The sequence below is a fragment of the Fukomys damarensis genome, unplaced genomic scaffold (genome assembly GCF_012274545.1).
Source record: "Fukomys damarensis isolate Sample0158 unplaced genomic scaffold, DMR_v1.0_HiC HiC_scaffold_17, whole genome shotgun sequence".
NCBI classification, from domain to species: domain Eukaryota; kingdom Metazoa; phylum Chordata; class Mammalia; order Rodentia; family Bathyergidae; genus Fukomys; species Fukomys damarensis.
Window position 1 is genome coordinate 46,744,581 of NW_022900929.1, and position 14,529 is coordinate 46,759,109.

The 14,529-nt window shown below is 52.0% G+C and overlaps 2 protein-coding genes across 2 annotated transcripts in view; both read left to right on the forward strand.

Moving 5' to 3' along the window:
• Positions 1-6: 6 nt before the first annotated feature.
• Lrp10 (LDL receptor related protein 10) lies at positions 7-5,179 on the forward strand. Its single transcript, XM_010637799.2, has 7 exons — positions 7-64; positions 445-489; positions 935-1,070; positions 2,689-2,879; positions 2,995-4,021; positions 4,317-4,446; positions 4,543-5,179. The coding sequence occupies exons 1-7, from the start codon at positions 31-33 to the stop codon at positions 5,128-5,130; spliced, it is 2,151 nt and encodes a 716-aa protein (XP_010636101.1). The 5' UTR covers positions 7-30; the 3' UTR covers positions 5,131-5,179.
• Positions 5,180-10,770: 5,591 nt separating this feature from the next.
• Rem2 (RRAD and GEM like GTPase 2) overlaps positions 10,771-14,529 on the forward strand; it is a 4,941-nt gene continuing 1,182 nt past the window's right edge. The window contains exons 1-5 of the mRNA XM_033765070.1: positions 10,771-11,387; positions 12,577-12,918; positions 13,144-13,217; positions 13,879-14,086; positions 14,400-14,529. Coding sequence (XP_033620961.1) covers positions 11,285-11,387; positions 12,577-12,918; positions 13,144-13,217; positions 13,879-14,086; positions 14,400-14,529 — 857 coding nt within the window. The 5' untranslated portion in view covers positions 10,771-11,284. The remainder of the gene's footprint in view (positions 11,388-12,576; positions 12,919-13,143; positions 13,218-13,878; positions 14,087-14,399) is intronic.

Sequence of the window (14,529 nt, forward strand, 5' to 3'; positions counted from 1 at the left end):
GACTCGCCCTGCGCCTCCGGACGCCTCGGGATGCTGGCTGCCATCCTCCAGCTCCTCCTCCTTGGTAAGAACCGAGACCGGACCACCCACCCGGGGAGCAGCCCCCAATGCTGCCACTGGGCTGGCCGGTCCAGTACCCTGCTTTGCGACCCGTCGCCCCGCCCTGCCTACCCAAGCCCCTCAGCCTGCTGTCGGCCCCAGCGCTGGCCTCCGCCCCAACCCCTGCGCAGGGCTGCTCTGCTCGTCCTGGTCCTCTGTCAGGCGTCTCCAAATCGCCCTAGTAACCCCACAGGGCCTGCCGGCGGGTCTCACTTCCTGGTCACACACTGCAGTCCCCAGCGCCTCTGCACCTTCCCTGAAGCTACCCGGAAGTCTCCTAGAGTTCAGGTGAAGAAAACTTTACTTTAGATTTAACTCTCCTGCCCTTTCTCGCTGTCCCTCTAGGAGGCGCTCTGCCCCATCCAGACCGGACCATTTTCTCAAATCCTGGTGAGCAGAGGGATTCCCTGTGGTTCTACCTGGGGCTTGGGGATGAGGACTGATCTACTGTGGTTTTAGTGTGAAGACTATTTAGCTTTGATTTTATAGATAGGGAAACCAAGGTAGATTGTGGACCCTCACCTGATTAGGTACCATTTCATTTTTTCCGTGGAATATCCCTGCTCAGTGTCCCTAGCTAGAATATAGTCTCCAGGAGAGGAGAGGCTGTTTCCTGCTCCCATGCCTAGGGGCTGGCATAAACTGACCTGAGCATTGTTTATGGTGTTAATAGGGTGAAGCTATGAAAAGTGTGGAAAGGAGGAGAGAGGTCACTGGGCTGGGGGCTGGGTCCTGCTCCCTCTTGAAGAGCACCATGCCCTCGGAGGCCAGGGGCCTGAGGAGGGGTGGAATGTTAAAGGGTTCTCTACCAGTGTCCCCACCTTCCTCCCTCCAGCTTGTGTGAACCCCCCAGCACTGCTTTTGGAAGTGCAGGGAACCTTACAGAGACCCCTGGGCCGGGAAAGCCGCAGCTTCCCTGCCAACTGTTCCTGGGTCATCCTGGGCAGCAAGGAGCAGACTGTGACAGTCAGGTGAGAAGCAAGGCATGAGCCGGTTCCTTTCCCCTGCCCCTTCTGGGTCCACTGTGGATGTCTTCAGGAATCACTTCTTGGTGCCCTTTCCATTCCTGCCAACAGGAAAAGAGAATTTTATTTGGCCTAGTCTGCCTAAAAGCTGGACTGAGATGGACTTTTTTTTCCTCCAGGGGATTGAATTCATAGTCTTCACACTAAGCTAAATCCTTAGCTCTTTATTTTTTTTTATTTTAAGACAGAATCTTGCTAGTTAAGAAGTTACCCAAGGTGGGCTCAAACTGTCAGTCCTCCTGCCTCAGCTTCCCAAAGTTCTGAGATTACAGCTGTGCACCATCACATCTGGCTTTTTCTTTTTATTCTTTTTTTTTTTTAGGGTATCAGGTAGTCCATCTGCCCTGGAACATGAAATTCTCCTGCCTCAACCTCTTGAGTGTAAGATTACAGGTGTATACCACCACACCTGGCAGAAGTGGCCATCTAGTTTGAGTCCTGGGCATCTCCAAAGGACTGTGGTCACTTCGGAAATAGCCTTGGCCTCAGATAGTATTCTGAGGAGTTCTTCAATCTGTTTGCATCTGTGCCAGAGATTCAGAATTACTCTTAATCATCTTAGAACCTTCCTAAGCTTCAGGTTTTGGTTTTGGTTTTGGTTTTTGTTGGTTTTTTTTTGGGGGGGGGCTTGGTTATTTTTCTTTCTGTGGTGCTGGAATTCAATCCAGGATGTCACACATGATAGGCAAGTGCTCTACCACAGAGCTGCATCTCCAGCTACCCCCATATCTGTTAAATATTCCATGTCTCCCTGGGCTTCTCTGACCTGAGGTCACGGGATGGGGTGGGGGGGTCTATGGTAAATACCTGGCTATTTGCTTCATACAGTTCACTTGCTATGATTTTTTGGGGGGGTACATATAAGGGAAATCAGAGGACCTTGTGCTTTCGAGGCAGGCATGGTGCCACTGAACTAAACCCCTGGCCCCACTTGATATGAATTTACCCAAAAAGGGAGAAAGTCTAGAGAGAGGCTGTTGCGGCAGAGGGAGCTGCATGCCATGAGGGTGTCAGTCTCATTCATCTGGCTCCAGGGGCTCCGGTTAATTGAACTGTCTAGTAATAGTTATATTATGGGGCCATAGTTGGGTGACAATGCTGCAATAAAACTTTTGTTTTTTTTAGTAAAACTTCTTAACTTAAGCCCAGAACACAAGACAGTTATTCCAAAGGGCCGTAGGATATAGCTTATGATCTTGTGGTGCCATGGGCCTCTGTCAGGACTGCCTCCATTGTTTACATTTGGCTGAGTTTTCCATTGGGGGGACAGTACTGGGAATACTGGGGATAGAACCTGGGGCCTTCCTACTAGCTACATCCCCAGCCATTTTTAGTTATTTTATTTTGGGACAGGGTCTTGCTAAGTCACTAACTGGGCTTGAACTTGCAGTCATCCTGCCTCAGCCTCCCAGCATGCTGGGGTTACAGCTCCATGCCCAGCTTGCTAAGTCATGGATTAGCTGTTCTTTGTGCTTCTTGGGTTAGGAGGATCCTGGTGCCTCTAGCTGGAAGAAACAGAAGGCATTTAGAACATCTCATGTTCTGCTCTCCTCTACCTCTGTAGGTTCCAGAAACTGCACCTGGCTTGTGGCTCAGAGCGTTTACTCCTGCACTCTCCTCTTCAGCCACTGATCTCCCTGTGTGAGGCACCTGCCAGCCCTCTGCAGCTGCCAGGGGGCAACGTCACCATCACCTACAGCTATGCTGGGGCCAGAGCACCCATGGGCCAGGGTTTCCTGCTCTCCTACAGCCAAGGTAGGCTGGACAGGAATGTGTGAGGGGCCATTAGAATAAACACTGGAAGCCCCAGGGAAGAGAGAAAACCGAGGACCCTGGTGCCTCACAGTCCCCCTCTCTGGTGCCCCTGCAGATTGGCTGATGTGCCTGCAGGAAGAGTTCCAGTGCCTGAACCACCGCTGTATACCCGCCGGCCTGCGCTGTGATGGGATTGATGCCTGCGGTGATGGCTCTGATGAAGCAGGTTGCAGCTCAGACCCATTCTCTGGCCTGACACCTGCCCCCGGCCCCACCCAATCCTGCAATCTCACCTTGGAGGACTTCTACGGTGTTTTCTCCTCCCCTGGATTTTCACACCCACCCTCAGTCTCCTACCCCCAGTCCCCCCAGTCCTGCCTGTGGCTGCTGGACCCCCACGATGGCCGGCGCCTGGCAGTGCGCTTCACAACCCTGGACTTGGGTGCTGGGGATGCAGTGCATGTGTATGATGGCCCAGGGCCTCCCGAGACCCCTCGGCTGCTACGCAGTCTAACCCACTTCAGCAATGGCAAAGCCGTCACTGTGGAGACTCTGTCTGGCCAGGCTGTTGTGACCTACTACACACCTGCTAAGAACAGTGGTCGGGGATTCAATGCCACCTACCATGTGCGGGGATACTGCTTGCCTTGGGACAGGCCCTGTGGCTTGCGCTCTGGCCTGGGGGCTGGTGAAAACCTAGGGGAGCGCTGCTACAGTGACGCGCAGCGCTGCGATGGTTCGTGGGATTGTGCGGACGGCACAGATGAGGAAAACTGCCCCAGCTGCCCACCTGGACACTTCCCCTGCGGGGCTGCCGGCACCCCTGCTGCCACTGCCTGCTACCTGCCTGCTGACCGCTGCAACTACCAGACGTTCTGCGCCGATGGAGCAGATGAGAGACGCTGCCGGCACTGCCAACCCGGCAACTTCCGATGCCAAGATGAGAAATGTGTCTACGAGACATGGGTGTGCGATGGGCAGCCAGACTGTGCCGACGGCAGTGATGAGTGGGAATGCTCCTACGCCCTGCCCCGCAAGGTCATCACAGCTGCAGTCATCGGCAGCCTAGTGTGTGGCCTGCTGCTGGTCATTGCCCTGGGCTGTACCTGCAAGCTCTATGCCATTCGCACCCAGGAATACAGGTCAGTGGAAGTGGACTGGCTGTAGAAGTGTAGGGACCGAAGGCAAGATGGAACCGTGCAGCTGATGCAGCTGCAGGGAACATGCGGGCACCCACCTTGACTAGCTCTTGGAAAGACCAAGTCTGAACCCTGAGAGCAGTCTCAAGGAAGGAGGGGACATCAGGTGACCTTTAGGCACGCCATAGCGTAGCTCCAGCTCTCCTAGGCTGGTGTAATGGGGAGAGGCCTGCGCAGGGTGGGGCAGGCTGCCCTGATTGGGAACCACCAGTGACTGAGCAGCCCCCGTTTCTCCCAGCATTTTTGCACCCCTCTCCCGGATGGAGGCCGAGATTGTACAACAGCAGGCGCCCCCCTCCTATGGGCAGCTCATTGCCCAGGGTGCCATCCCACCTGTGGAAGACTTCCCTACGGAGAATCCTAATGATGTAAGTCATTCCAGCCCCACTGCAGCCCACACTGCACCTCCTTCATTTACCCATCCAGCCCTTTGACTCTGATCTCTCCACTTCCTGTTCTTGCAGAACTCAGTGCTGGGCAACCTGCGTTCACTGCTGCAGATCTTGCGCCAGGATATGACTCCAGGGGGTGCCTCAGGTGGCCGCCGCCGCCAGCGGGGCCGCTCAGTGCGTCGCCTGGTTCGCCGTCTCCGTCGCTGGGGCCTGCTTCCTCGAATCAACCCTCCAGCTCGGGCCCCTGAGACCAGGCCCCAGGTCACACCTTCCTCTGCTCCCCTAGAGGGTCTGGATGGCAGCACAGGTCCTGCCTGTGAGGGTGGGGCAGTAGGTGGGCAGGATGGGGAACAAGCCCCCCCTCTACCCATCAAGTCCCCCCTCCCATCTGCCAATACAACTCCAGCCCTCCCAACTGTCCCTGAGACCCAGGGGCCACTGCCCTCAGCACCTCCAGAGCCATCACTGTTGTCTGGAGTGGTACAGGCCCTGCGGGGCCACCTCCTGCCCAGCTTGTGGCCCCCAGGATCAACCTGGACCCCGCCTGGACCCCACACAGCAGTCTTGGCCCCAGAGGATGAGGACGATGTGCTGCTGATGCCACTAGCTGAGCCAGAAGTCTGGGTGGTTGAGGCAGAGGATGAGCCACTGCTTTCCTGAGGTGACCTGGTTCCCCTGTAGGCTCTAACACAGTGGCAGACCTGCCAGAGGCTGGCTCAGCTTCCCCATTGACCTGTGTAGCTGCTGGAAGTTAGATGTCCTGCAGACGCGGGGAGGGTTCAGTGAGACCTCTATACAGCCAGAGACCACTGTCGCTCCACCTCCCTCATCCCACGGCCACCCAGAATGTACAGTTCTTAAAGTATCATAGGCCTGGACACTCCATCCTTGCCAAACCCCACCCAGAAGTGGCCTTAAGCTCCAGAATGCCAATTGGTTGGAAACCACCAGCGTCCAAGGGGAGGATTTGGGCAGAGCCAGAGGTTCTGCCAACCTCCATCCCTAGAGGACCTGGTTCACAAAAAGAACACACCAAATACCTCTGTCCCGTAGCTAGGTTGTTGCCCAGGAAATTAAAGTAAAAAATAAAGGAATCATAAGTTTTAACGTTTTGCAAATTAGCTATGAGCCCTGCCTTCCTACCATCTCAGCCTATGTTCATTTCATCTTGTTCCTCCCTGTAGAGGGGCCTTTGCTCAGCCCCCCATCTGCTGCCTTCTTTTTGTTCATCCTCCAGCCACCCTACTCTTGATTTTTATGTTACTCAGAAGGTAAGAAAACTCAAGGAGCCCTCAGGACCAACTCTGCACCTCTGCTTGCTGCCTGGGGCCCAGCCCTCCAATAAGGGACACCAGGAACGAGCACCAAGCTTCTATTCAGTGCCAGGCCAGAAGTCAGGAGCCAGCAGGCCTCTGCAGCTTGGAAGGCTCTCATTTATGAAGTGCGCTCTGAGCACAGATCACAGGAGCAGCCTGTCCCTGGTGGAACACAGGAGCTGTGACTTCTGCCCTCCACCCTCACCAGGCACTTACAGTCTGTCCTGTGCAAGGCAGATGAGCGCTCAGCCTAGCTCCCTCAAAACATGCAAAGAGTAGTTGAAGGGAAAACAAATCACAAACATTCAGGTTGTGAAAGGGTTGGCATCACCCTGACCAAATCCTAGAAGTCTTCCTGGAAGAGGGCTCAAGCTGAATTCTAAAAAATGTTCTTAGCCAGGTGTAGTGGTGCATGCTTATAATCCCAGCATTTGGGAGACTGAAGCAGGAGAATCACTCAAGTTCAGGGCCAGCATGAACTACACAGACCTGTCTCAAAAAAACAATGAAAAGATGCTCTCAGCAGTTAGTATAGAGATGAAAATTCTAAGCAGGGCAGGCAAATTAAAGAGATAAGGGCCAGACTCTGGACCTGAGAGAAGGCAACACAAGCAGTGGCCAGAGCCAAAGAGCCAGGGAGGACTGCTGAATATTGGAACCTTGTCTCTGGGAAGCAAAGTGACGGCAGCTGCCCAAGATTTACAGCATACCTCTCAGGAAAGAAGCTGAGGCATTCCCCAGCAGAACCAAGCCCCTCCCCTGCCTTTGGGGAGAGCCAATCCCCAGCCCTCTGGCGGAGCGGGCCTATTGATTACACCCTGTCAGCATCCTCACCCCTAGCAGTAATTACACAATTTCCTCTCTCCTAGTGAGCAAGAGCCTGAAGAAGCAGTAAAGGGGTTGTGTGCCCATGCACATCCTTGGGATCTGGCGTCTTGGCTCAGGGAAGATCTTTCACTCCCTGAGTTCCCCAGAGATTGAGGAAGGGCCTCTGGAGAACGTTGTTCCTGCTTACAGATCTCCCTCCCTTAGGACCTCTTTCCCCAGTGCAAACAGCCCTTGGATCCAGCCAGCGTCAGGCTCCCTGAGAACTGAAGCGGGAAGGGCTGATTTTCTCCTCTGTCTACCACCTGGCCTGGCTCTTCCTCCACAGCCATCTCAAAATTCTGTAAACTGATAATATTCATCCCTTGACCTGTTGCAGATCTTTTTTCTTCTAGGGGTATTTCTAACTTGAAAGTGGACAGATTGAAGATAAAAGTACTGAAGGGATGATGAGTACTAAAGGAATGATGGAGGATTGACTTTAGGGCAATGCTTACTAAGGAGGTCTATGCTTATAGCTAAATGGCCTAAAAGAATTTTCTCTAGGCATTTGGTGCACACTCTGCATGGTACAAGCAGTAATACTACTTTGCCAGACATGGTGTGGTCCAGGGTAGAGAGAGGGAATAAGCCCCCTTGAACAGGTCACATAGGGAAGCTAAGATAAAGGGTCCTGTCCAAGTGAGGTGGGGATTGGGGGCACACAAGTTTACTTTCAATGAGGCCCAAGGAAAAAGAAACAAGGTGTTACTCAGCTTTTTCTCACTAAGTAATAGCGATATCCAACTTAGAGAAAAGAAGGTTTCTTTCTGGTCAGTTTTGGCGATTTCAGGTCATGATAGACACTGTTGACCCAGGCACAGGGCACCACATCATGGCAGGAATTCAAGGAATGGCAGAACCATTCACCTAATGCAAAATGAAGAAGAGAGACTGGGGTCCCCTGGTTCCCTTTAAGGGCCTTTCCCCCATGATCTAAACCCCCTAGGTCTTACCTCCTGATAGAGCCAAGAGCAAGGGGCCTCTTGGCACATTCCACATTCAAATTCCGGCATGAAGCACCTCAAAGTCCTGTTAGGGCATGGTGGCGCATGCCTGTAATCCCAGCACTCAGGAGGCTGAGGCAGGAGGATCACTGTGAGTTCGAGACCAGCCTGGGCTACACAGGGAGTTCCAGAGCAGTCTCAACTACATAGTGAAACCCTGTCTCAAAAAAACAAAAACAAACAAAAGATAGACACCACTCTCCAAGGTGCCTTGTCTCAGGGCCCAGCAAGGCTCTTTGTGAGGTAGGGGTTCTCAGCAGATGAGGATCAAGCTGTGGATTTGAGTCTGAGATAACAGTCCTTAAAGTACAAAACTGTCTTGAACAAGGCTGTAGGCCCTGCTGGAAGGGGAAGAGATTGCCAGCTATACAACCTTAAACTATGGACGCACCAAGGCCTGAGCTGAGTGCCTGCTGGGCTGGATCCTTTCCCATATGTAGTTAAGATCACAACAGAGCTCTGCTATGGGCTTTTTCAACCCTTTCCTAGGTTCAGGACTCAGACCTGGCTTGATCTGGTTCCAGATATCTTTATCCCACTATTCCAAAGGGTGCCTGCTCATGGGCAAGTGCTCAGTGGAAGACCATGTTTAGCTCCCTCTTACTAGCAGGAGGAGGGAAGAGGTTGCTCAGAGAAAAACCCAGCGTGCTTCTGTGGCCTAGGACTGAACTGATTGAGGCAAAAGTCAGAGTAGAAAACTTGCTGGTTTCAATCCCCAGTACTGGAAAAAGAAAAAAAGAAAAGAAAATTTGCTGAAGTCTGCAGCCACTGATTATTCTTTTTTTTTTTTTAAGTGAATAAAGTTTGTTTTTACGATGGTTATCTTTGCAATGCCACAGTTACGGGACTGTGAAGAGGCAAACTGCTGATTATTCTTACCTGGTATAGAAATGAATCCGACTACTCAGATGAGTTTTCCAGGTAGATAGATATTGCTCCTTTATAATACAAACCATATACCAGGACAGTGTCTCATACCTGTGTTCCCAACTTCTGAGGAAACTGAGTCAAGAGAATACTGAGTTTGAGTCCAGCCTGGGAAACTTAGTGAGATCCTGCCTCAAAATACAAAGATCTTGCCAGTGCAGTAGTACACGCCTGTAATCCCAGCACTTGGGAGGCTGAGGCAAGAGGATGGCCATGAATTCAAGGCCAGTCTTGGCTACACAGTGAGTTCAAGACCAGCCTGAACTACATACTGAGATCCTGTGTCAAAATAAAATTTAAAATAAAACAATTTAGGGATGTAGCTCAATCCTACAGCACTTGCCTGGATTGTGCAAGACCCTGGGTTTAATCCCCAGCACAACAAAACTTCAGAAAAAGCTTATTCTGGAAGGAGATCATTCTATAATTTATACTAATCTTCAGCAGATCTGCAATGTAATATGTAAGTTTTTCTAAATAGCTGAGGATAATTCATAGAAACCGATGGCTTCACTAGACCAACGTCTTCAGAGGTTATAACTGTTGGGGTAGACAGTGCTGTTTGTCCATAGTTAAAAGTGACCTTAGACCACTGATGGCAAACCTTTTGGAGGTCTTGATTTTTTTTTTTTTTTTTTTTTTTTTGTGGTACCGGGGATTGAACTCAGGTCCTTGCACTTGCGAGGCAGGCCGCTGAACCGCTGAGCTAAATCCCCAGTCCCTGGAGGTCTCGATATGAACAGCCTGCTGTGGCACATGTGCCATAGGTTTGCCACTGCTACCTCAAACCATGACCTTAGACCCTGTTTAAATGTTTCTTTTGGGGTTGGAGGACGTTTGGGTTTCATCTCAGTGGTAGCACACATGCCTAGCACAAGGTCGGATCTTCACCATAAAACAAGAAAAAACAGTTGCCTCCCTTGCTACTAGACTGTAAGATTCACTTGCTGCTCTAAATGTGCTTCTGATCTATTACTACAGGAACACACACGGACACATAAAAATTGCGAATAAAATAAGAATAAATAGGCTGTAATTAAGGACTGAAAATTTTTTTAAAAACTGAAAAATCTAATGAATACATGAGTATTTTAGCTGCTGAGGAGTCCCTTCTGCTCCCTCTAGACTAGATCCTTCCCTTAGCCCACCTCCAGATAGTGTCACTGCACATTATTCCCAAGAGTACTACTTGCCTCTTCCATTGGAATAGTCTGAGGATGGCAAAATAGACTGTTTCCAATAAAAGACAATATATAAGACAAGGAAAGCAGCATAGCTTTGTGTGTGTGTGTGTGTGTGTGTGTGTGTGTGTGTGTGTGTTTATGCCCAGGATCGAACTCAGGTCTATTGCGCTTCATGAGGCAGGCAGCAGAACCACTAAGCTAAATCCCCAGCCCAGAAATCAGCCAAGTTTTCAAGTGTAAAACAAACTGGCCTTGGAAAGGTCTGGGTGAGCATTCTGGTGACCTCCACGGGACTGCTTTAGGGACAGGTCACCCACCTACCACTCTGAGCCTCAGAGGCATGAAAAGGAAATAATGCAGAAAAGTGCCTGGCACAGCACCTGGCAAACAAGGTAAAGAGGGAAGAAGAAATCAGTGTACGTTTGATACTTGAGGGTGTCTAGAAGAAGACAAGAGTGGCACCCTAAGCTGGGTGTGGTGTTCCACACCTGTAATCTCAGTACTCTGGGGTGGGTGCAGTCAGAGGTTCACAAGTTTAAACCCAGCCTAGGCAATTTAGAAATTTGGTAAGAACCTGACTCAAATTTTTAAAAGGGGACTGGAGATGCAGCTTAGTACAAAGGCTTTGCATTTAACCCCAGGTATTGTAACAATAAAAATGAGTGGGCACCCAAAGACAAAAAGAACTGGGCAAAAAGGGGGCAGTAAGGAGCCGCCTACCCAAACATCTTGCTGTAAGCCAGCTTCTTTTGCTCCATTTCTTTTGCTCCATTAATACCGGCTGGGTGGGCCTCATAGGAAGAGAAGGTAAAGATGTCCCCACAGAGGTTTGTACCCTCCAGGTCCTAAGTAGCAAATGAAGCTGCCCAAACAAAGCAGCTTCCTGAGAGTCCCCACCTGTGTGGGGCCAGGTTGGGAAACGGGCACTTTTGTGGCTCTTGACCCAGAGACAGGATGGAGAGGCAGTAAGGTGGCTGTCCGCTGCCCCTGCATCTCTTTTGGCCTATTTTTCTTTGTCTTTCAGATCAGCTTTTGGTCTTTATGTTCATGTCCCTCTTTTCCACCACTGAGCACCCACTCTCGTGTGGTGCTGGTATAGGGAGTTGGAAACAGAGGCAAATGAGGCATAGTTCTGGCTCCCAAAGAAAAAGACTGCCCTCCCCAGGACTTTGCCTCCTGCCATTCTTAGCTCCCTTACCCACGGAGCCCCCACACCCCACTCTGAACGCCAGTCTCTTCTGCCCCTCTGACTTTGTTCTGTCCTGCTTTAGCCAGACTCCGCAATGAGTGTGCTCCCAGAGGGAAATGACACAAAAGAAGGGAGGGGGCCGAAGGAGGGAATCCCGCTGACATCACTGCTCATTAGCATATGTTACTTCATCAGGGGGCGGGACATTTCCCCCAGGTGTCTGGGGGGAGGGCTTATGGGGGGTGGTATTTAAAGGGAAAAGCTGACAGTGCTGCCGAGTGAGGGAGCGGGTGCTGTGAGCTACTGGGCTGCGCTCCAGACGCACAGATGCACACAGACCCTGACACCGACATGGATATGGACACAGAAACCACAGCACTTTGTCCCTCCGGCAGCCACCAGGCCTCCCCACCAGGGACACCCACACCAGGTGAGAGCTAACCTGAGCAGGTTCCAGCCGAAACCGTAAGGAGTAAGAGCTGACGCTTTGGTGGGAAGGTCAGAACTAGGGGTTCCATCAGCAAAAGAGGAAAAGCCAGTCAGGAAGTAGAGAAGACTTGCTCCCCTAAGCACTGGGGCTGGGCTATGGTGAGGGGGAGAGCTGCCTAAATGTCCCCTCCCCCATCACTCTGGGGCTGTGAGAAATTGGTACATAGCCTCTAGGTCAGCCTCATTTATAATAGGCTGGGATGGACAGGAGGGAATCGGAGGAAGGAGGGTGCAGCCCACAAGCCCGGGAATCACGAGTAGGGGGCTACCCTGGGGACCTGTTGTAAATTTTTTCTGACTCCTGGAGGCTCTGGCTGCCAGCCAGATATTGATCCTGGGCTATTTCCAGCCTCTCTCCATCCCCTTTGTTGTGTCTGTTGTTCCTCCTCTGGTTACTCTGACCATGCATTGTCACCCTCCCACTGGCGCACGCGCACGAGGGCACACACACACACACACACACACACACACACAATCTCTCCTCACCTCTACCTCTTCCGAACATCATAATCTCTTTCACTCAGGGATGGCCAGGGATGCAGAAAGATTCTCACACGCAACCATGCACTAGGGGAAGCAGCTTCTCACACACCCATCCACCTACGAGGAACAACACACAAATCATTTTACAGAGCCTGTGAGCTCCCCACAAAGTTTTTGCGCTGCTAGTACCTACTTCCCAGAAGCTGGGCAGCAGCTTCAGCTTCTCATCCCTTGGGCCCCTCCTCAGCCCAGGGGTTGTCAATGCAGAAACAGCAGGAGGCAGGGCCTCCTCTCCCAAGGTAGAGGGAGAGAATCCCCCACCCCCAGGGCCAGAGGCCTAACCTGGGGTGTGCCTGTGACAGTGTTAAGTGCGAGTGGGTTGTGTGCCTGTGCACAGGTACCTCCCCTGCATGGGGCATGTCTTGAATAGGTTATGGTTAGGGCCACAATGGGGAAGCCATTATGTCAGCTCCTTGGAGGTTCATGGTTCAGGTTTCTGGGGTTTCTGTTGGGCCAAAGCTCCTGTTTCTTCTAGGTCATGGTTAACAGGGTGTGGCTGGGCCTCTGACACTGGAGCTGCCCGGCTTGGGCCCTCTGCAGATGGCTGGGCAAATTTCACTCATGGCTTCCTTTTCTTTGCTCTCTAGAAGCAGATGCCATACTTCTGAAGAAGCCAGAGAAACTGTTAGCAGGGTTGGACCGAAGCGGGCCACCCCCTATCCCTGGAGCCCCCAGACGAAGAGGCAGTATGCCTCTACCCTACAAGCACCAGCTTCGGCGGGCCCAGGCTGTAGATGAACTTGACTGGCCGCCTCAGGCCTCATCTTCGGGCTCTTCTGATTCCTTGGGCTCAGGAGAGGCAGCCCCTACCCCAAAGGATGGAGTCTTCAAGGTCATGCTAGTGGGGGAGAGCGGTGTAGGCAAGAGCACCCTAGCAGGCACTTTTGGTGGTCTCCAGGGAGACAGTGCTCATGAACCGGAGAACGCAGGTATTTGGGGAAGCCCTCCAGGGGCTGAGTGAACTCAGGGACCAATATGCTCGTGGCTTGAGCAGCCCCCCTGGAGGACAGAACCAAAGAGAAGCTTCTCCACTGCTTTCTGTAGCAGACTCCCTGGAGGGGGTTCCCTGGTTCTGAGATCTGAGGTACTCCTGGTTACCAGGTCTCGTACTGGGAAACATCCTAATGGGCATTATTCCCTCTGTTTCCCGACAGAAGACTCCTATGAGAGACGCATCATGGTGGATAAAGAGGAAGTGACTTTAGTTGTTTATGACATCTGGGAACAGGTGAGGACTAAGATGTGGCTGCAAGCAGGTGAGGCTGGGAGACCTGGGAGAAGGCAGTCTGGCTGCAGGCTAGTGGGACACCAGACTCTGGTTTCAACTCGTACTGGAACTTGATCTTTCATTTGTACCATCCCTGAGAGCAAAGATCCACACCAGTATGTAATCACATGGCCCATGGCCAAAAGAGCCACTTTTTCCAGGACCTTCTGACCCAGGGGAAAGTCAGGATCTGAATTTGACAAGCCCTGCAGCTTCTAGCCAGGCCAGATACTCAGAAACTGACCCCATCCATAAATTCTTCAGCCTGGAAGTGTCTGTGTGTCAAAAGCTCAGGGCTCTGGAGTAATCAGAAAGGAGGGAAAAAGCACTTCTGAACATTTGCACATAAGATTGCTATGTAGAAACGAGAGGCCAAATTATGTATTCTTGAAAGCATCCTTTTCTGAATCAAGAGTTTAAGCATAGGATGGCTAATCTCATCTAGGATCCTATGTCCCCAAGACCCCCACACCGGATATGGAGATTCTGCCATTAACTAACTCTGCTGTCCTAAGCAGAAGACTCCTCCCTCAGTTGAATTCCTCACCTTTGAGATGCAGTGCTAGACAGGGTCTCCTATTCCTTTAGTCCTAACATTCCACGGTTCTCTGCTCTTCTGCAGGGGGAAGCAGGGGGGTGGCTGCCAGACCAGTGCCTTCAGACGGGGGACGCCTTTCTCATCGTCTTCTCAGTCACCGATCGACGAAGCTTCTCCAAAGTTCCAGAGACCTTACTTCGGCTCCGGGCTGGGAGGCCTCATCACGACCTACCTGTCATCCTCGTGGGCAACAAGAGTGACCTGGCTCGCTCCCGGGAAGTGTCACTGGAGGGTGTGTATACTTGCAATCTCCAGGGAGCTATCTCCCTTCCAGGTCACCTCTTCTCAAAGTTGTCTTGCCCTCATTGGTGTACGAACTCATTTGCATTTAGCTCCCAGGGTTAGGGCCAGGGTTCCAATACCCCACACCTAGGAGTCCCTTCTTGTTTACCTTCCCCTCCCCTCCAAGGCCCCTTGCACCTTCCATCTCGCACCTCCACCTCCCACCATAGGATCTCTCATAGTTCTTGCTCTGAATCCCAGCCCCCTTCCACTGCGCTCCGGGAATCTGCACAGTCCCACCCTGAGCCACTCCCTTCCTGCAGAAGGCCGCCACCTGGCCGGGACGCTGAGCTGCAAGCACATAGAGACGTCGGCCGCGCTACACCACAACACGCGGGAGCTCTTCGAGGGCGCAGTGCGCCAGATCCGGCTGCGGCGGGGCCCGGGCCGAGC

Coding starts and splice junctions, on each gene's coding strand:
- Lrp10 (XM_010637799.2), top strand. CDS start 31: ATGCTGGCTGCCATCCTCCAGCTCCTCCTCCTTG. Junction 65..444: donor CCTCCAGCTCCTCCTCCTTG/GTAAGAACCGAG, acceptor CTGTCCCTCTAG/GAGGCGCTCTGCCCCATCCA. Junction 1,071..2,688: donor GAGCAGACTGTGACAGTCAG/GTGAGAAGCAAG, acceptor CTACCTCTGTAG/GTTCCAGAAACTGCACCTGG.